The 22,002-nt window shown below is 44.6% G+C and overlaps 1 protein-coding gene across 9 annotated transcripts in view; it reads left to right on the top strand.

Annotated features, from left to right (window-relative positions):
• Positions 1-3,546, top strand: part of BIN1 (bridging integrator 1) — an 87,154-nt gene extending 83,608 nt beyond the window's left edge. For all 9 annotated transcript variants that reach the window (XM_062498718.1, XM_062498719.1, XM_062498722.1 and 6 more), the window contains 2 exons: positions 298-399; positions 3,439-3,546. In XM_062498718.1, the coding sequence (XP_062354702.1) occupies positions 298-399; positions 3,439-3,546 (210 nt within the window). The remainder of the gene's footprint in view (positions 1-297; positions 400-3,438) is intronic.
• The last annotated feature ends 18,456 nt before the right edge of the window (positions 3,547-22,002 follow it).

Genomic DNA, 22,002 nt, shown 5'->3' on the forward strand with positions numbered 1-22,002 from the left:
CAAAGGTGTGGAGGAAGGAGTGACGTTGGGTGAGGATGAGCCACAAATTTAATGTGCTTAAGGAAGTGTGGTGGCAAGAAAGCACAGATATATCATGCCCTTAAAATGAGAATTTACAGCATCTTACTATTGGAACACTTCTCTGCTGTAGTCATTCCGATTTTTTTCTCTGAGTTCTGCTGAAAGCGGAAGAATGGCAAAGCCCTGAAGAATTACAGGAGGCTCATAACATTAAGTCTGGTTTCAGGTGGCATTCTAGGCTGTAGTGCTCAAAGTGCTGCTCTCCTGTCCCTACAGGTCCAGGCCATGCATGATTACACGGCCACTGACACTGACGAGCTGCAGCTGAAGGCTGGGGACGTGGTGCTTGTGATTCCATTTGAAAACCCTGAGGAGCAGGTGAGTGGGGGAGGCCAGGTGTGAGCCTGGGCCAGGTGGAGCCAGGGGGTTTCCTGAGCTGCTTCTTTCTTCACTAACAGTTATCTGGCTGGATGCTGAGCCATTAGTTTGTGGCTGGGAGCTGGCAAGAGAGCCAGTTGTCCTTGAGCTTGAGATTGGCTTCCTGCAACAGAGCGGGGACTCTACTGTTATTGGAAAGTGGAGATACTATGCTGCATAAAGCATGTGGAGTAGCCATGGGTTCTTGTCCCTATCAGAACGTTTGAACCAATACAGTGGCTCTCTTGATCAGGGAGCCCAACAGATCATATACTTTGCTTCCTCACTGCCCCTTAACTTGATGCACATTCCCTATGATCAGTACTGCACAGATGGTGGCATTGAAAGAAGTGACTAGCACCTTATGATGTTTTCTTCTCTTTTGAGAAATGTTAGAGCTCTGAGAAAGCAGTTGGTGGTGGATGATGTCTTGCACTTCAGCACAGCAGTGGCTGTTTCCAAATGACTGTGTTTGGTCAGGAGATGGCAGCAGAATCAAAGGCTAGAACAGGTCTCAGCTCCAGAGAAAACTCTTGCTGCCTATCTTTAACTTGAATTTCCTTGGTCATGTTTTTCTTTAATTTGAACTATTTCTAGAAGCCTTGAGTAAGTCCTCCTCACTTTCTGTGTTTGAGGGCACCCAGCTGGCAATCTGCATTAGTTTTGCTACTTTGTCTGAGAGAGATGGTGAGTTTATAAAATCAGTGCTCACATCTCTAGGTTTCTGTTTGGAAAAGAAAAAAAATTCACCAAATCGATTAAGCAGTCATCAGTTTTTTTGGGTTTGGCGAACTTCAGATAAGATCTGGATTCCACAGCGGGTAAAGAGAAGGTAACATAGTTCTCTAACTCAGAAAATGTGGATCCTCTTTGTGGGCCAGCTGTTTGCTTTGTGAATTATGGAGGCAGGTCATGGATCTTGATGATGCTTGTGAAATGAAGCTCTAAAATGCCAAGAGTTCCCACGCAGCTAGGGAAGAACAGGTTTTTGGGGAACTGGCACTGATTCCTTCTGGATCCAGGACTCCCTGCTGGGTGGGACTGCCCTGCACAAGGATTTGTGAGCATTTCTTTCTCAGAAAGCTTTCTGGATGGGAAATGAGTGTCAGCTCCCTCAGTTTCTTTGGTAGGAGATGGTGTTTGTGGAGCAGATGGCGTTTTTGGATCAGTTTTTCAATGCCCTGTGTTTGCACTTTAGCTGGATTTGGGTGCAACAGCCATGAACTCGAGACTCTCCAAGCTGCAGAGGGTGAGCTCTGAGTGTTGCTAACATGACTGTAGCTGCACTGAAGCCCTCTAACCCTTCTCCAGTGTATCCTGTGCTACAGCTCATTTCCCTAACCTCAACCATACCCAGCCAGGAATTGCTGGCTGTTAACATGTGCATGAACAGTGCACGTGAGTGGAGGGAGCTTAGGATACTAGACTGACTCATGTCCCTACCTTGCAGCTAGGTGTCAGTTTGTGGGCACGTCCAGGCCTGGGTTCATCTCTCTTGATAGAAGAAAGGGTTGAGGGCAGCAACACTTCTAAGCTGGCACTTCAAGTGATATGGTTTGAAATTGTCAAGGCCCCATCTGAGTCCTCATGTCTAATCCCTGCAGCCAAGGAGACCCTTTAGAGCAGGATGTGGTGGGAGTGATGCATGCATGCTGTATGGCACAGCACTATGTGCAAATGGATGAGCTTTTGTGTCTGACATGTTGTGAACTGGAAGCTGCCTTCTAGACACTTGGGCCCAGTGTCTTCTGCCTCATTGTTTGTCTTCCTGATTTATGGCATGTCAGTCCTTCCACAGCCCCTGCAGCTGGCTGCTGCAGTTGGGCTCCCATCTCATCTCCCATCTCATCCCATTCCCATCATGTCTCCTGAATGTTCCAATCTGAGGCAGCAGTCAGGGCTAAGTGAGCCTGCAGGCTCTGGGAGCTGTGCAGCTCTCATGCCTCATGCTGCACTCTAAACCCATAGGCTGCCCCACTGCAAATGAGTGGGGTATGTGCATGCTGAAGGGAACTTCCATGGTGGCAGCTCCAGGGCATGCAGAGAATGGAGTGGTTGTATGCCTGAGCTGCAAGTTCAGTGCAGCCCTTCCACCTTGAATATCTTGAGTATCTCCCTCATGTGCCTAGGATGGAGCAGAAATCTCAATGCCAGACAGCCTGCAGGCAGAGGGTGGGAAGTCTGGTTCTGCTCATGAGCAGGTTCTACCAAGTGGGGTTCCTTTTGCCTGAGTGAAAATTCATCTGTGTTAATAGATGGAGGCTATGTTAATAGTTTGGAGGCTAGGGAAGACCTTTTTGAGAGACCCAAATCACATGTAGCCAAAATTTGGGAGTTTTGCCAGCCTCACCTTGCATCAAACCAAACAAACTGCTGTGTTTTGGGAAGATGGGTTGAGTTCCTCAGCTCCGAATTCCCATAGATCAGGATTTCAGTGTAGCAAATAAGACTAATTTTGCTTGTACCACCTCTAAAATTCCAGTCATCTGGGGGCTCTGTCTGGAGTAGGGATGAACACCTCCTGGGGCAGATTCATCATTTCCAAAGACTTGTGTCTGAGATGAATGGGGTGAATTACATGCTGGAGGTGCCTGTCTCTTTTATGGCTATGGAGAATGCTAGACCTCTCATGTTTGCATTGTGAAGGGTGAGACAGGTGATTCCCATCCTGTAGCTCTAGAGTCTCTTTTGGCAGCATTTTTCCTGCTTTGGTGAGGTAATTTATGACATTTTTCTGTTACACTTGCTTATTTTTTACTATGTCTGTACAGTCTGGATCAGATGGGAGCTTTGCTATGAACTCTGGTGGGATGTTAGCCTTTTCTAAAAGCAAACAAAAGCATTTTTTTTCCTTCTCCCCTCTACTCCTCCTGGATTGTCTCCAAGCCAAATAAGAGCATGGCTTTGGTAATGCCTTGACTCCTCCTTGGCCTGCATTCTTTAAGGAGAATCCCTGCTCACATCTGTCCCTTAGCCTCTGATCTCTGTCTTCTCCCCCAGGACGAAGGATGGCTGATGGGTGTGAAGGAGTCTGACTGGATCCAGCATAAGGAACTTGACCAGTGCCGAGGGGTTTTCCCTGAGAATTTCACAGAACGGGTGCAGTGAAAGTCCAAGCCCACCAGCTGCATTTCTGCTGGAAGAAAGCAAGTTTTCTGGTAGATAATTGAAAAAGAACATCGAAAGAAAAAGAAAAGAGAATTTTGAAGGAATAGAAGCCTGAAAAAAAGTCTACTTAAAGGGTGTGTTCTTCTCAAAGGGCAAGGTTTCAGAAGTTGATTGAAATTCAAAGTGTTATTGAAATATATACATAATAATAATAATAATAAGGCAATTCAGATACCCTCTTCCCTTATGGTTTAAACAGCATTTGGATTCAAAGGACTGATGCAGAAGCATCTCAGTGAAGTTCCCCAAGTACTGTATTGACTGAATTGTCAGATGTCAGTCTGATTCCTGGAAAGGCAGTATTTGTTGAACAGCTTGAGAGTAGAAGCTGTATTTGCTCTTGGGCAGGTTAATCTGTTTTGTCTTGAAGGTGGCTTGCATGGCAACCACAAAAGTTCAGCCTTCCCTACATCTTCAACCTACAATAGGCCAAACTTTCTGTTATGCTGTTGAAAAAAAGATTTAGTGTATAGTGTTCACCACTACAATGTTTGTGTGTGTGTATTTTATTTTCTTCCTTTAAAACAGTGTTACATAAACTGTGATTTTATACATGTGAAGAAGAAAGAAACTACATGAAAAGGGCATGAAGAAGGTGAAATGTGTGAAACTGTGCTCAGTCCAAAGTTCTTTCAAATGCAGACACCTAAATTCTCACATTAGTGTTGGCCTATGAAATCCTAAGGGGAATGGACAAATTCAAGAGGAGAAACAAGACAAAACAAATAGATTCCATTTGGATGTCTCTGAAATTTAGGAGCGGATATCCTCTACCACACACATCCCCATCCCCTACCCCCCCAAAAAAACCCCAAACCTATTGGTGGTTTCAGAAAAGCTTAGATTCATGTAGATGGAAAATAGCTCTAAAATCTACTGGTTAGAAAATTTGCTTTTAAAAACAGAGATAAGGGAAGAAATTTTTTTTCTGTAAGCATATCAAAGAGAAAACACTGATAAAAAAACCCTACTTTCTGTGCTTTTCATTGGCATTGTTTTTTGTGGAATTGTATTTCTTACTTTCCTTTGAAGAGTTCTGTAGGTGAAATATTGTTAGATCAGCTTTCTCCAGTGCTATGCTGATGATGAAGTTAACCTCTATGAAAAGTGGACTCTTGAAATGCTTGTTTAAAATGGCTGTGTGACTTCATGCTGTTGTAATGCATTACAAAGGAAGTCAAGATTATCAAAGTGTCGGTGTCATGAAGACACTGCAGTCTAATACTGATGCTGAGTCCTTTCCTTTACCTTTCCTTTGCTTCTGTTTGTTTTGGATTTTTTTTTTTTTTTTTTTTTTAGTTTAGACAAGCAGATGACAAGGCTGTTCCTAAGTGCATATTACACTTGTTAATATAAGCCTGTCTGACTCTCCAAGACTCTGAAGTCCCACAAAGGTACTTTATAAACTTTACTTGAATACTGATGTAGCTGGCAAGCAAGTCAAGCTATTTAAATTTTTTACAGCTTCCCCTCCTCCCCCATGATCGTTTTGCCCTGAAGGGATTTTTAACAGTGAGGTTAATCTGTGCTCAGCATCACTCTGAAATAATCTTCCAAACTAGTAGGAGTTGGCTTTTGTCAGAGCTGCACAAAATGCTGACCGAGTACTGAAAATCTCACTTTTTCTAATCTGTTTGGATTGTTTGTAAAACAACAGAAAAACACTGTAGGGCAAAAATGGTGGGTTTTTTTTTTTTTTTTGATTAAAAAAAAAACAGTTTGGAGGGTCAGATCTGGTTTTGATTAGAAAATCCATTCTTATAGATGTGAGCATTGTTGGAGTTCCTCCTGCTTTCAGCTTGGGAGATGATCCATGCTAGTTATTTACAGCAATGTAACAGGCATTAAATCTGTCCTATATACCCAAATCCCTTCTCCTTTTTAAAAGAAAAAAATGTGCAGGAATTTAATTAGCATCACTGTTAGAAACCCCAATAGTATTTAGGAGTAACTGCTCACAATACAGAAGGACTGGACTCCACAAATTAGAGTATGGTGAGCTGTTGCTTTAGAATACTGCCCTGTTTGACTTTTTTTTTTCCCTTTTTCATCAGGGTTGTCTTTATTATTACTCTTTTTTGTTTTTCAAAATATCTATTTTTATGCATTTGTGACTCCCATTACTCCTTTAAAGATTATTCATATAAAAATATACATTTAAATATACATAGAAATATATATATATATTAAAAAGCGGGTTGATCCAATTAACATAATGCTGTCAGCTTAAAATGTTTATTTTTATGCAAAACCTGTGGATAATAGCTTTGGTTTTTTTAAAAAAGGACAAGATTCTAAGTTGCCAGAGCTGTGATTTTTGTCTTGTAGTAACTGTTCTAGACCATTTAGAAAGCTGTGCTGATACCTAATTTATTGTGGGTTATTTTTTGCTGTTGTTGTCCTCTTCTGTGCTTGAACCAGATGACTGTCCCAACAGAGATCCTTGTAAGGCCTTTTAATTTTATTGAGCTTGCAGAGCAACTATCCAGTACTGTATTGTCCCTGCAGAGGTGGTAGCACTCTGCAAAAAAGGGATGTTGTTTTCAGGTCACGTGAGTGATGCTCCAGTGTTGCTGGTGGGGAGAGTGTTGTGTCTCTCTCCATTTGCTTCCCCCAACCCCAAAAGCCCCAGGCCCCGTTGCTTAGAGCAGGTCAGGGTGAGTTACCTGGATCTTGCATTGCTCACACAGATAAGTGGTGTCAGCACATCTCAGTCAGGTTCTGAAAATGCGGGATCAGACCCACAGTTTATAAATTGCCTTATGTGAAAGTAGGATGGCGTAGCAGGAAACTTATAGATGGCAGTGTTCTTTAGAGCCAGGAGATCTGTCTCCTGGGTCCTTCAGCCCCTTGTAAACAGCCATGGCTCCTCCCATTTTCAGTGTTTTTACATCTCCTAAATACCTTGGTTCTTCTTGGTATTACCTGGTGAAATGAACTTTCTCTTTTCTTTGGTTTAGATCTGATTCAAATAGAAAGAGGGACAGTAAACTCCCAAGTAGGCTGTGCCCACCTTGTTTTTCAGTTTGCAGGCTGAACTGAAAAATTTGAGAAAAAACGTAAGGGTGACCTGAGACGACTTTTGTTTTCCATTTTCTCAGTGGAATGAAGAAGTGAAAAATCGAAACAAACAAATCCTTTCATACCAAAATGGAACATTAACTTCTAGGGTTGCATTTTAACTTTTTAACAAACGTTATGTCTTGGGCTGTAACAAGTTGCTTTGAAGCAAAAATGTGAAACCTTCTGTTTTGAAAATGCTGAAAGAAAATGTTTTAATGTTAATAGTCTTTTTGCCTTTGCCTTTTTTCTTAATCTGATGACTGGTTTCAGTTAACTCTAAAAGGTATTTTTTTGCAAATACATTAACCACTGAAGAGAACCCAAAGAAACCCAGTTCTGCTCCACTGACAGATAACACTGGACACATTTCAGGGATTACTTAGTATCTGGCCCATCAAAGCTGCTGTTTTCCCCATTTAATAATCTTCCACTTGATTGTTCTACTGGGTGAAAAATAAAAGCATCTCTCATCCCATGCCATTGACTGGTTTTGTAGCTGGGCTTAGGAAGACATTCTTGCTCTGTTGGCTTCAGTTTGGTTACGGATTTCTGAAACTACTCCAGTTTGAGCCTAATCCTAGTATGAAGTGGGAATTAATATTTACCCAACTGATAAGAAAGAAATAAGGCATTGCTTTTCCCCTTTTTACTATCTTAGCTGTGTCAGTAAAATACCTATTTGATAGAGTTAAGGAAAGGTCCCAGGGTGAAGAAGAGTGTGGTGTTCCAGGTGAGACTTCCACATACTCTGCTGTTTTCCATGGGCATTCCTCAGCTGTCTGCTTTTATCACCTTTGTTTTGCTTGGCTGTTGAGGTGACACAGTAAATGGGGTTGTGCACGTTCATTTCCAGCTCCTCAAAGCTGGTACTGCTTTGTGTGAATTGTGCCACAATCCTTGAAGCCTTGTTCATTGTTACAGAACTCTTTCCTGTCCCACTGTCCTAAAAACTTGCCAAGGCAGACATCCCTGAGTCAGAGGGGACCTGGTGCAGGAGCGAGGGCTCTCTGTTCTACCTGGAACTGGGATGTCAGCTCAATTAGGTTTTGCAGTAGCCTCCTTGAGGGAAAAGGCCCAAGGCTAACAAGATGGCGAAGAATGGAGGGATTATCCATTATCTTTTTCATTTTAGGTTGATGTACTGACTCCCTCGCCTCTTAGTTCCAGGGAGAAACTATAGGGCTAAGAAGAAGATATGAATGGCCAAGATGTGTATATTCAATCTGATGACAGGTGTTTCTTGCCTGCCAGTGACACTTGAGTTCAGAGCCTCCTGTTTCCTGCTCTGTGCCTGACAGGTGCAATGCTCTGCCACAGATACTTTGGATGCTGTGCAGTCAGTGTCACAAAACAGTGAGTGTCCTTTTCTGAAGGATGCAGAGGTGTCTCTCAGCCCTATCTAGGAAGACCCATGGATCTCCCACAGACAAGGCCTGTGTGCATGTAAAACAGTCACCTCTGATTTCAGTAGCCTGTGTGTCTTTCAGCATTGGCCCCATTCTCCAGCTCCTCTCACTTCCCAGCCTCTCCCATGCTCTTTGAGGATGTTGGCAGCATCAGGCACGTCCCACCAGCAAAGCCAGAAGATGCACAAACATGTCCATCAGCAAATCCTACACAAAGCAGCTTGATAGTGCTGATACTAGGAAAACAAGCAATGGCATTTCTTCTCTGGGCCACCAAAGGGAAACTACTCCTTGCCACACAGGTACTGTCACACCTGGTACTGGTGCAGACACCTCTTGGCTTGCATGCTCTGGTTCACACCTTTTCGCATAACTCCTGATGGAAAGGAGCCCTGGGTGGTGCCCAGAGCTGGATTGTGTCACCAGCCCTCACAAAGCATTGGGTCTAGTTGACACATGGGGGCTGAGAATTAGAAGAGTCTTTTGGAAATTTTGCTTATGAAACTAAATGGAGAAACTACAGCTGTGAAGACTGGTCTGTATAAGCTTATACTTTGATGTGTCCTATGGCTATAATTCCTTCACCTGCTTTTGCAGCTTATTCTGCTAATAGTGACCCTAGTCTGCATTTCATGTAGAAGGTCCCTACTTGAAACTTGCCAGATGCAGTCCTGGGCTTATTGCTTCTTTTTAGGTGAATTAAGTGGGAATGACTTTGGCAGTATATTAGCAATCTCTTTTCCTTCTGTTAATTCAGTCTCTGAGTTTAATCACAACGACCTGAAATGTGTTTGGGGGTTGAGTGGTTTTTTTAATTAATTTTTGTTTTGTTTAAATGAAGCTGAACAATTCCCATTGTATTTAGAGCTGTGATGCCCAGTTCCACAAGTACTAGATGAATTTGTCCCATCTTGTTTCTTGGTGATGTTCAGAAATATAATATGTGTCATCCTAAATCCTGTGTCAGTTTCTCTCTGTATTTTTTCCTACCTTTGTATTAAGAAGCTGAAACAGTTCAGGACATTCTTCTCCCCACAGAGGTGAGTGGCTTCATAGATGTTTGGTGTCCAGGCACCTTTAACATTGGGAGTTCTTATAAACACATGGGATGGAGAGCCTGATGCTGGTCCTTAAAACAGCAGAGTAAGCTCTTTCAGCAGCCATCTCTGTTCCAGTTGGTTGTGATGCCAAATGAATATAGTGTAAAGAAGGATTTGAGATCTTTCCTTTTTATTAGCTATTGACCCCAAAGTGATGTGACCTTCATCCTCTAAAGCAAGTCTGTTGATATGATTATGACACCACAAGGACACTCTGCACCACCTGACCAAACTTTTCTCAGCTCCTGGCCTGCTGCCACACCTGTGTGAGCTCATTTCCCAGACTGCCTTTGGGTTCTACTCTTTAAATTTGGCTTTTCCTCTCTAGGTAGAAAGGGGGTGTTTGTGCCTGTAGCCGCAGGGGTCGAGGGACAGGATTAGAGGGATTAACAGTTCATAGCTGGCTGTTTTTGGGGCCACTCCCTCGGATGCCTGATTCCAGACAGGCTTGGCACAGCTGCATGTGGGACTCAGTGTGTGAATAATGAGCGCTGGCCCGACCAGGGTCTGATGCAAATTGGTGCCAGTTAGCACTTTGATGGATGGACTGCCAGAGTCCACTGCTTTAGGATGCAGCTCCACAAGTCCCAGAGCCAGCTTGGAGCTGGCTAGGCTGTGCTTGCACCATTGCTTGGCTTCCAGAAAGCCTGGAGGGTTTAGTGCCTTTTAGCCTCTCACCTCTATGGCATTGGGATGGACCTAAGTCACATGTTGTGGCAGAGGGAGAGCAGGAGGCAGGCTGTGCCCCAGGAACTATCACTGCAGTTGGTGACTCAGGCTCTGCCTTGGTGTGGTGGCTTCTGTGAGGCTGAGCTGGGCCAGTTCTGGAGCAGATGGAAGCTCACAGGGCAGGAGCAAGACCCAGAGGCACCCTGTGCATGCCTTCTGCTTGTCCTGCCTCACACCGTTTCATTCCCATCACCTAAAAATACAAAGGAAATGGGAGGGGAGAGGATGGATGAGTGAAGCACTCAATAATTCATTGTCAGAGTCTCTGTTCAGCTGCATAATTCATTCCCAGTGATGTTCTGTTGCTCCAAACAAGCAGCAGTTGGTGTCATTGGCCATGTGCAGGCTGTGGCCACATAAGCCCTGGCGCCACATCTGGAGCAGGACCAGGTGCAAGGGGCCCTGGTCCAACCTCAGTGGACCTCATCACACTGAGGGAAGACTGGCCTTCCCTCTGGGAACACACCTGGAGAAGGAAGCCTCCAAGATGGAGGAGACACATGTGGCTCCAGGTGAGGCTGGAGTGCCTGGGAGTGGGCAAGGTGAAGGCCAGGGCATTCTGTGGTGTCAGTCACCCCCTGACATTCCCACCTGAAGGGACAAGTTGGTACCAGGGCTGTCTTTCAGTAGGAGCCCATGCCACCTGGGAAGATCCTGTGACTGGAAGCTTGAGCCCCAGTGTGGAGCTAGGAGTCAGTCTGCAGTGCTGAGGATAAGATGGGAGCTTGGGGCAGCACTCAGCAATTTTTCCTGTTTGTTGGCTGGGTGAAGCTGGTGCCTTTCGTAGAGCAGAATTGCTGCTTCAGCAGGTGGAGTAACCTCTGCTGCATGGCCCAATCCACAGAGCCATTAATAACAGTGTGGGAGCAGGAATTCAGCAAGTGCCCGTGATTAATTAGCTCGTCACAGGCAGTTAATGGCCAGGCTTCTCTCCTTGGCCCTGTGGTGCAGGTAATGGAATAGGCATCACTTTTCACTGGATGAGGCATAGCCCCCTGCCAGGAGCCATGGGCAGACTCTGTGAGATGTTCTGCTGAGAGGTTTTGGGTGAGTCTGTTTTTTTAGAATGCTGGGGGAATAGATCTGTAAGGCAACTTTAGTTATCAAAATCAGGTAGGCAACTCTGGCACAGCCCCAATCTAATATCAGCTTTCCTTTTCCTAGCACTGGTGTTATCTCACATCTTGCTTGTGCTCCCTCTTACTGAGGCTGACTTCTTCACAGGTACTCTGCTTGTTTCAGCACTTCCTCATGAATTAACATACAGAAATTCAGGTACCACCTGTGCTGCATCAGGCACTGGAGATGACAGAGCCACGCAGTAACGAGGACATGAAAGCAAGGCTGCTTTTTGAAATCCAAGTGATGAGGAAGCAATCCGCTCCACTAGTGACCCTGCCAGTGAGAGGGCTGATCTCCATCAAGTGCAAGTGATCACCTTTATCTCAGCTGCTTAGCAATAAGATAGGAGAAAGAAAAGCTCTAGCAGGAGTGCAAGGTATAAAAAATAAATTGCACACATCTTCATCGTTTGAGCAATGTGACGCAGCCCAAGGTGTGAAATGAATGTGATGGGGCTGAGAGTGCTGCTGTGTCAGTAAGGAGTGCAAGCCTTGTTCTGTGTCCCAAAGGGACATGATCATGTGCCCCTTTAGGGCACATTCTGTGACGGGCACAATGATGGCTATTACAGCAGGAGTGAGGTATGTTCAGAGACCCCTGTGCTGCAGACTGTAATTTCTCCTATCTCCAATTCAGAGACCCTTGAGAGCCTCCTGGAGTGACTTCCCCTCTCTAATGTCCAGGATTGCCTCTGTACATCTCTGTTAGAGGCGTCCAGGAGAGACCTGACTGTCGGTTTTGCACAGAGTGCTGTATTTGCTGTTGAGGGAGGTGCTGCTTTAGGAGTGAGCTGGCCACACGGAGGCACTCGCGACATCCATGAGCTCCCTGTCTCAGTCGGAAACATCCCGAGGGGCTGTAAAATGCCTTCTCTGTGCCAGATTTCTGGCTGGCTCCCCTGGGGAAATCTGAGCAAAGCTCTAACTGAGAGCATCTGTGCTGGGAACTGGGCCATGGAATTGCACTTGATGATCACATTAACCAGAGATGCTTCCAGCCCTCTTAGAACTTCCCCATAACACACAACAGAAGCTGCCTCTGCTCCTCTGTGACAAGTGACCTTCCTAAATCCTCAGCAAGTTTCACTTCCTCTCATGAAGTGTCATATCCATCTTCTGCTTCCTAAGCCCTCCTTTCTCTGGGAGGCACATCAGGGAAGGCTGTGCCTCTTGCCCCACAGAGGCAGTGATGTACCAGACCAGGAGGACAGGTATTTAATTTGCCTTGCTCTGCCCTATCTGGCAGCTCCCAGCATTGCTCACTGTGTCTCAGACTTTCTGCTGTGGCTCTGACAAATTGTTGCTTTTTCCTGTACGATACAGATGTTTTTGCAGGACTGTAAATTACTCCCATCCACTAACTCTTTTATGAAGCGCTTTTTCTCTACACAGTAAAGAAAAATGCAACTGAAGAGGTAATTAAATGTTTACTGTTAAGTACTTTATATATTATATACTATAGATCATTCCATCCATTAAACAATCCATTTAACTCCCTTTAACAGCATTATTGTCTATTATTAGGTTAATCAACATTCATATCCTCTAACTCTGCATTTCTATCTAATTAGCTGTTCTTTCTTACTTCATATTTCTATTAAATTAAGCTCAGTATCAGAGATGAATTCCCTGTGCTCAGCACTAGCAGAGGATTTGATGCTTTCAATGCGTGAGGAGCTGAGTGGCACCAAGTTTTAAGCAGCCTCCTTAGATATCTGCTGAATTTTCTTCCCAGAGTCAGTCCATGCTTAACTCCTCAGAAATCTGTGTCTGCATAAGAAGCTGTACATTTGTGACCTTCTCAGTTATCTCAGATTATTGAAGAGATCCTGCAGGTGTGGTGGCTGCAGCTGGTGTGTCTGCAATGAGCGCACGCAGCATCCAGGCACCGTGTGTGGCATGGCAATGCATGGGGATTTCCTTTGCTTCCCGACTGGAAAGGCAGGGACTTCGTGCTGTGAGGGGCTCACGCTTCGCTCTGGATGCTGGGGTAAGTAAGGACCAGCAGCTGGGAATAGGTAGTTTCTTACCTATGTGTGAGAATGTACACGCTGGTGCTCTTCCACATGCCCCGGGTTCTGGGGTGGTGGGGCAGGACAGAGGACCTGCCTGTGAGTGGGGCTTGCCAGGGTGCACCTGTTCTAGATGTAATCCCATTTGACAAACCTTTGCAGAGTTGCTCAGGCTTTGATCTGCAGAGGGGTGCTGTTGTAAGTGGTGTGTTCATGGGCTGGTGGCCCTGACCCATGGGATGTGTGGAGGCTGTGATGCTGCACGAGGATGCCTGAGGCTGCTGTGTTGGAGCACTGCTGGCACCTGGGCTCACATCATACCTGCTGATAACACGCTCCTTTGGCATAAACATGTGCTCTATTCTCTCAATCCCCAAGCCCTGGAGTCTGCTACAGGAGGCTGTCAATTATAAGCTCTCCCCCTCAGAGTTTTTTTGGGAATACCCAAGGCACGAAATGTGACAGCATCACTGGAAAGCAGATTAAATAGCAGATGGGGAACACCTTGCTTGTCACTACTTAGCATCCAAGCTGCAATGGCTTTGAGGAATTGTCTGGGCCCTTCCAGAGTCCCTGAGCAGCTCTTTTTGCTAGTACCAGTCCAGAACAATCAGCAAATTGAGTTCTTTTTATTAACTTTAAAAGAAGACATTAGCCTTAGCCAGGAGAATAAAACCAATTTATGAGGCAATTAGCTCTGCAAAAACATTTCAGTCTCCCCAGAGCAGCCATCTGAGGAGCATCTTATTCCAGCTGCACAGCTTCTTCCGGCCTTCGGTTTACAGCACACTTCATTTATCATAAATAATAATAGTGAATAAACAAATGGCTTCCTGATGAGTGTGTGAGACAGCCAGGAAAGTCTTCTCTGCCTGAAATTAGACTATGTTTTTGACTTCTTCCTTCCAGGTGTCATTCTTGTGGCCTCTTGCTTGATTGTGATTCATTTTGATACTCATACTCTTGGTAAGCAGTATTATCTTATGTGAGCTCCTTGTGGGATCTGCAACAGTGCTAAGTACAATTTAAAGGACTTGCCCACATGAAGGTGCCATAGCAGCAGACTCAGAGAGCTCTGTGTGTATTTTCTAAGTCCCTTTATAGAAATTGCAGCTTTCTCAAGAACTGCCTATTAATGCTGGAAATTTGGGTAAAAGCTGGGAATAGGGTTGTTCTGATACAATAATTCTCTGTGATGAAAGGTGGTGAAGATGGTGCAGGAATAAATGTAGATTGAATTAAAAAAAAGTTTGATTTTCTATTTCTGGGCAAGCTTGAGACTTCCAAATTTGCCTTAAAAGCAAATTGAGATTAAAAGTTAAAACTCAGTTTCAGTGAGCTGATGTACAATACCAGTCTGCCAAACACAGAACTCCAATTTTTCTGTATTTTCCTGTTCCAACTTTTCCACTTTTATTATAAACATCTATTTCCTGTTTTTAATTACACAATGCTATTGTGGAAGGGAAAAGTAGAAAATCAAAACAATCAAACATAGTATTTCTACTTCAAATATTCTACAAATTTTACAATTTTGTTAGTTAAGCTTTTTTCTTTTTTTTTTTTGGTGTAAGGTGGTGCAGTTGTTGACCAGCTAGCTTTGTTCAGCTTATGTGTGGAGCACTCCCAAGCAGAGCCCTTGGCTTGTACCATTTTTATCACCAGCAGCAGGAGGGAATCCTGTAGATTTTTGTGTGTGTTAAGAAACTCAAGGGGGAAAAAAGTGCAACCGCTGTGATCTTATTAACATATCCAGAAAAAGAAAGAGCTAAATCCCAAGATTTCAACAGGTATTGAGGTGCCCAAAAGAAAATTTCCTATGGAGGTTTCTCAGGTGTTAAAGTTGAGTTGTACCTCTTTTTCCCTCTGAGTTCTGTTTCTGATTCTTCAATAAATAACGGTTTCTGATTCTTCAATAAATAACATACCCGGGCCTGAAATGCAACACTCCTGATAGTTATTAGGCTAAAGAGCATGAAAGGACAGGGGAAATGGATGAAAACCAATGTTCAGGGTCACAGCCAGCAGCAGTCCTGTTGCTGTGACTCCTGCATGCAGCTGTGGATATGGCACAGGATATAGCATGAGTACTTTTGGATTAAAGACCTTCCAGGACCTCTACCTCAGGCATTGTGGCTGCAAGCCCTGGAGAGGTGAGCTGCTTGGAAGAAGGCAGCATGAGGGATCCAATGTGCTCAACCCTTTTGCAGCAACTTCCCATGCAGTTTCCAGTTGTGCATTTGTCTCATGCCCCACAGTGAAGATGGGATTTATAGCCACTCAGCAGTGCTGCTATCAGTAGCTTGACCAGCTCAAGTCTATCAGGGCTTTAAAGGATTTTTTAATTTTATTTTTAAAAATCCTTTCCTGCTGCACTTCTTTCTCCATCATTGAGTTAAAGGTCTGTTAGCATCTCCTTAGGAATAATTCTGCCTTTAAATTTTGATGAGTCAGTGAGTCCATGCAAAGCTTTATAAAAGCTTTTAATTCTAAGCTTTGGGGGTTTTACACAGCCAGTTTAATCTGTAATGACTTTTTTTCGTTTCCATTTGAACTTTCTGCTGTTCTGGTGCTCTTTAACTCCTGCAAGGGCTCATTTATGTTCTGTTGAAACACTTGCATTGGCAAATGAATGGTTCTTCCAATAGCCCGTATTTATTAATGTGTAGGCTTATAAGTGATGCTGTCACTGAAGGGATTAAATGTAGCTTGAAGAAGACCTAACCTCCTGAGGTGTTTGCTGTTGTGGCTGCACCACTCTCTGGGGAGTCTGTAGCAACTGAGGTACAGTCTTTGTGTATGTGTGTGTGTGTGTGTGCAACAGACCATGTGTGCACAGCACTGATGGAATTCCTGCATCTCCACTGTCTGTGCACAGCAATGTTCATCCAAGCAGTTTTCACATCTTAGGGATAGGGATGCTTCAGCAAATCATGTCAGCCTTCCAGGAAAGACAGGACCCTGCTTGTTTTTTAAAACTGAGGGGTTGGTTTTGTGCTAGGGGATGGTGCCAACCATCACACTTGCTGAGCAGAAAGATCTTGAGCTGCAGAAAACAAAACTGGGCTTTCCACACCTGCAGGTGAAGGTACACATTGGCACAACAGTAGCAAACAGAACAATGTTTCAGCAGCCCTTCTCTGCAGGACAGGTCAAGCCTTTGTGACACATGGAATGTCTCACAGCAAGAGCACTCCTAAAGCACCTCTGCTTCACCTGTCTTCATGTGTGAGGTAGTCACTAAGCAGTTGCTTGAGTGGAAAAAAAAGGAAAAATAAGCAAAGAAAATGAGGGGGGAAAGGGTAATTTGTGTTGTACTTTTGAAACCATCTTCTGTTATCTATGTTGTTACGTGTCTCAGCTTTGATAGCTGCTTAGTTATCTTCTGGCCAAATGTGATTATGTACAAAAGCTGTCCCCCTTTGATACTCACACAAATGTAGGTACTGCTGTAGTGGAAGCAGCTGTCAGCTGGGAAATTGTATGAAGGCTGCTGGGTTTTCATGTCAATTATGCAACTACTCAGACATCCTACTGGGAGGCTCCAGTGTGATGTTTGGGCTGGATTTTCTACGGTGTTTAGGTGTTGGAGTATTCAGATAAATACTTGTGGGGACTGACTGAAGCCTCTATGACTACATCCTATTGAAATAATGGGTGTTTTGCTGACAGAGGTGCCAAGACCCTTCTGAGAAATCCCATTTTCAAGAAGAAATGTTGGTCATGTGTCATGGAGAGCTGGCAGCTACAGAAACACCTAATGCCAAGGCTGAGTAAACAAGATAAATGTATAATTTGATGTCCTTGCCATTGATAAAGGATTGCCTCTGGAGCATTGAAGATCATGTCTAAATAAGGGTAGGTGGGTCAGGAAAGGAAGCTCAGCTGCAATGGGCTTCATGAGGGCTGGCTTTGGTCCTTACCCTGCCCCATACTTGCTGCATAACCACAGGAGGTCATGGAGTTCCAGACTCTTATGTGCACAGCAGCTGGGACTGGTTTATAGTTTATATAGCTGGGTTTTATACCCCAAGTCCTGTTTAGTCCCTGAGCAGGTTTTGATGGCCACTGTGACTAGTTTCTATCAGAAATCACTAACACATTGGGCTTCCTGTGGAATGAGATGGGCTCCTTCTCATCTCCAAAAGTAATCTTATTTATGTTTTCTCAGCAGGAAACCTGCCACAAGAGTCCAGTATCATGGCAGGCTAGCATGGTATGTCCCCTAGGAGCTGGTTTTCCTTTTGGGACAGCTTGGGAGGAGCATTTCTCTCTTACAACAGCCATTGCAGAAGGGACAAAATATCTTTCAGTGTTAGTAGGCACAGCACTACATGACTTTACATCTTCAAATTCAAGACTACATGGCAGCAGGCCGCCAGCTGTTATGCCCCCCTCTTGTGGCTTCTTTCAGACTTAGTTCTTCCTTATGATATTCAGATCTTGCTTTCCTGCTACAAGCAGGGTCCTGGCTGGCTCAGGAGCTGGCTTTGACAGGGGTGAGTCGTTGCTTGCAAACCATTCCTTAACAGCTCTTGTAGGACTTGCTGCTGTGGCATTTGGGGCTTTTGCTATGATCCTGCCACATGCAGCTGTTTCTGCTGAAGAAATCATTGCTCTTCTTCAGCAGAGACAGCTCGCGAAGACCTCAGTCCTGCAGTGTTGCAGCCTGGCTCTGAGTTTAGGGGGAAAAACTCAGACTGGGATGGAGACAGTGGAGCCCCAGCAAGAGGCACGTTCCTTGCTTCATGTCTTATGCTGTGGCTGGGAAATTGTCTTGCAGGTGTCACTGGTCTGTGGGATGGGATGGAAAAAAGCTAACAGGCCCCATCTCAGCTGGGGAAAAGAGTTTTGTAATTAGGATAAGGCCCAACAGCTGCCAAAGTTGCTCTTTCTTTTCAGCTTTCTTACTACTGGGAGCAAGTTGCATCACCCACTCTTCAGGGGAAAAAAGTTCTGCTGTCTAAGGATGGATCACAGGAGTATGATCCAGCCATCAGACAGAGAAGGGCAGAGCATAATGGCAGCTGGACAGATCTTCCAGCAGATAATATAAGACAAGACCAACTTCTCTAAAGAGGAGCTGGGGTGTATGTGTTATGGTTATTAACATGGACTTTAAAAGAACCAGCGACTCCCTGTGTTCTTTAAAGTCCAGTGAATAGCACTTAATAGCCCTGGCTCTCTGCAGAACTCCCTCAGCCTGTTTGCAGTCACTCCCAGCAGAGAGACTGGTAGATTTATACGATTTTACAGGGGTACAGAAGAGTTGCTTTGCAGTACAGCATCATTTCCCCTTAATGGACTCTGTGACAAAGCAAATTTTGGTGATGTACAAGTGCCTGGGCTGCTGGACCAAAGTACTCCATTTGCAGCACCCTGCAGTGAGTGAAAGCCACAGGACTGGTTATACCCACACTGAAAGGTTGTGAAAGCACTGATCACACCAGGCACTTATAAAAGCCAGATTTATAGCACTGACCTGTGCATTATAAAGAATAGCATACTTTTTTGCTCCTAAATTCAGCCTGATATTGAGGAGTCAGTGTGCTGAGTGTTGCACAGAGCATTGCAGGCAGGGTATGTCCATGAACTCTTCAGAGATTGCTGTGTGTTGCTGACATGCTTGTGTAAGGGCACATTTCTTCCTTCAAGGTGGCTCGGCTCCTATGAGGAATCAAGAGTCCCTGTGAGATGGCCAGGTCCCCTGGGAGCAGCACAACCCCTCAGCCATTGGGAAGTTTCAGGAAGCAGGTTGTGAGCAAGGAAGGATGCTTGAAGGGTGGCCTTGGCAGAAGAGGATTGGTACACTGAGGGGAGGGAGAGGAGATTCTGCAGTCAGGGTTGAAACACTGCCACAGTTTGCAGATAAATGTCCAGGTATGGCACTTTATATCATGATGCCAAGCAAAGTCTATGTCCTTCTGTCCTTTAAACATTTCATGTTGCATTTTTTCTTTTAACTGCAGAATTTCTCCCAGTGAGGAAGGCTGGGAGGCTCAGCAATGGTTGGGTCATAGGGAATCTGGACTGATGGATTGGTGTCACAGCTCACACCTGACAGACTCTTATCTAGACAGCACAAGCACGAGTGCCATGCCTGGTTAACATATTACTTGGGCTTTAGGAATGAGATATTCCACTTTGGTAACTAGTCTGGCTGAAGTCAAAAGCAGTGTGAGAGCTTTCTCCATGACTATGGGAGCTCCTGCCTAAACCAGGCAACACAAAGGTCCTGTTGCCTTATGCAGCTGAACCTCTTGCTGCCTTGCTGTTGTGCATCTCTGCAGGAACAGCTCAGGGTGGCAGTGTTGCCTTGTGATTTTCACTGTTCCCTGTGCTCATTCCATCTTGCTGACACACAGAGAGTTGTATCCCCAGAGGGAGAATTGGGGGTTTTGTACAAAATAGTCCACAGATGCAAACTGCAGAAATCTATGTCTTGCCATGCTGGGTTTAATTAAGGACACTCTGGAAAAGTCCCTCTTTGGTAACATCTCTCTTTCTCCAGTCACACTGTGTTAGAATTCAAGTGGCTTTATGGCAAGATTGAGTTTGGGCTCACATCTGGCAATATTAAATAACTATTGGGTAGGAAGGGAAGGTAATTTCTAATGTGTATATATATTTTTTTTTTTTTTTTTCTTTTTGCATTTCGAGTGACCATGTGCACCAAACACACATTTCTGCTGTGAGTGGTAGAAAGGCCAAGTGTGTAACCTGTGTAGGAAACATGGGAAGGAGCTCTGTACCACCCCATGCCATCGATCCTTAGCACTGTCTGGTCCCAGAGGAAAGTGTCACCTTTGAGTGACAGCTCTTCATCCCGACATCATCTGGCTGAGAGGGAGCAGTGGTACATGAATCTGGAACAGACACAGACTTGTGGTGTGCTGGTTGCTGTTTCATTTGTGCTCTCAGCACTGACTTATCTCCTGGGGATGACTGACAGAATTTCATGGGTTTGAGAAACTTCAAGCAGCTGATATATGTATGTCAAATCTGCCTAATAAATATGCTTCATTTGTTTTCCTGTGCAATTCGTTATCTGTCAAATCTATTTATGTCATATAACCTATGTACCTACCTAATTGGTCACAGTTGTATAAATAAATATAAAGGCAATGGAACATTATATTTTCTCCTGGCATTTTATTCACAAAAATCATTGTTCAGTTTTATGTTAAGAATTTTCCTTGTTTTTCCTGGATTTCCAGTGTAGTCTGACATGAGGTACCTAAGCTGTACTGTTACCTTTTCCCTGACACCATATCTGCTGCATGGATGCTCTGTGCTTTTTATGTGAAAACTGTGGCCCATGTGCTTAAAAGCACGTAGATCTGTCCAGGGTCTCCCAGACAGAAATAAGGCAACCCTCATGATGTATAAAGAGATGTAGAAATACATTTATGTGTCTACACATGAATTGTAAATCTACCCACTGCTATTCACAGTGTCTTTCTGTCAACTTTGCAGGGGAGAATTTCAGGAACCCCGGCAGGGAGGCGTCCTGCCACAGGCATCCTGCTGGGTGGCACAGCATACAGGTGAGTATGTGTGTATATCTCCACGATTCTTCTCTGTAATACATCACTCAGGGTTATCCCAGCCTCAGAGGTAACATCCCATCCTGGGGAATTGGCAGATTTAAGGCCTGAAATGTCCTTGAAGCTTTGGTGATTTGGGAGGCAAAGCATCTCCACTTGTTCTAGACAGCACCAGGGCTTCCCCTGAGCTTTGGTATTGCCCAGGGCAGCTAGCTGGATTTTGAATCATGATTTCTTCTCCTCATCCAGCTGGAGGCTTCCCTCACCAGCTCCTTTTCCCTTGGTGTGCTTTGGATCTGCTCCTTGTACAGTGAAGAAGTAACTCTGCTTGATCAGCATGATCAGCTCACACATGGCTCAGTGTCAGCAGTGCTTGGGCAGAGCAGGGCACGGTGGTGGATGACATCTCCACTTATTTCCAGATCTCCAGGTTTCTAAATCTCTATGGCTGTGTGGAATCAAATCCCAAGTTGCCTAAGGGGAAACAGCTCCATCAGAAAGATTTGCTTTCTGCTCCTGTGTTCACTTCCCCTAAGCATAAACAGCAGGGGTATTTTACTGAGGCTATAGAGACACTTTGGCTGGAACTAGGAAAAGGCAAAGCACAAAAAAAAAAAAAAGAAGAAAGGAAAAAAAGATATGTAGCAATCTGTAAAATGGAGCCAAATAAGTTTGCCAGGATTTGCAAACCCCACAAAATCCAGGCAGGGCACTTTATCCCTAAGAACAGGGACAGCAGTTGCTTTTTTTGGAGATGAGATATTCTGTTGACTGCCTGCAGCACAGGTCTCTGCTGCTGTGTCCCTGCTGCTGCTTCTAGAAAGGGAGCACAAAGACTCTTGCTTAGTAGATAAACCCAAGAATTTCTCCAAAGCATCAGATGTCAAATCAACATATTCAATCTCTTCTCTCTGCCTGAGTTACTTTTCCTTCCTGCTCCTTTCACCTTTTCTTCTCCTTCTAAATCCTCCCCCTCCTTCTTACAGATCAAACTCTTTCTCTCATGGCAAACATCATTACTTTAGCAGGTGAGATGAAATACGCCTCAGTCTACCTCAGCCCAAGTGCAGACAGAAACCCAAGAGAGAAGGACAAAAGAACAGCAAATAAGGAGGTTTGCAGAATGCCAACACAGCAGTGACAGCGAGAAACATAAGACAAAGCAGTTAACCACACAAGGAAATAAATGCTCCTGTGGGAAAAATCATACACTAATGCCTATTAGCTTAATAGCCCTGTGGTTTAGGCAGAGGGCTGAGAGACAGGGGGTCTGGGCTCTGTGTGCTGCTGTGCTGCAGCCTGCCTGTCGCTTGGGAGGCTGGATCCCCACTCTGCCCTTGGCCATCTTTGCTTTCAGCTTTGCCACTTTGCAGTGTCAAACAGAATCCAGTTTCTTATGGAGCTGTCAGACACCAGCT

This window comes from Cinclus cinclus, chromosome 9 (assembly GCF_963662255.1).
Source record: "Cinclus cinclus chromosome 9, bCinCin1.1, whole genome shotgun sequence".
NCBI classification, from domain to species: domain Eukaryota; kingdom Metazoa; phylum Chordata; class Aves; order Passeriformes; family Cinclidae; genus Cinclus; species Cinclus cinclus.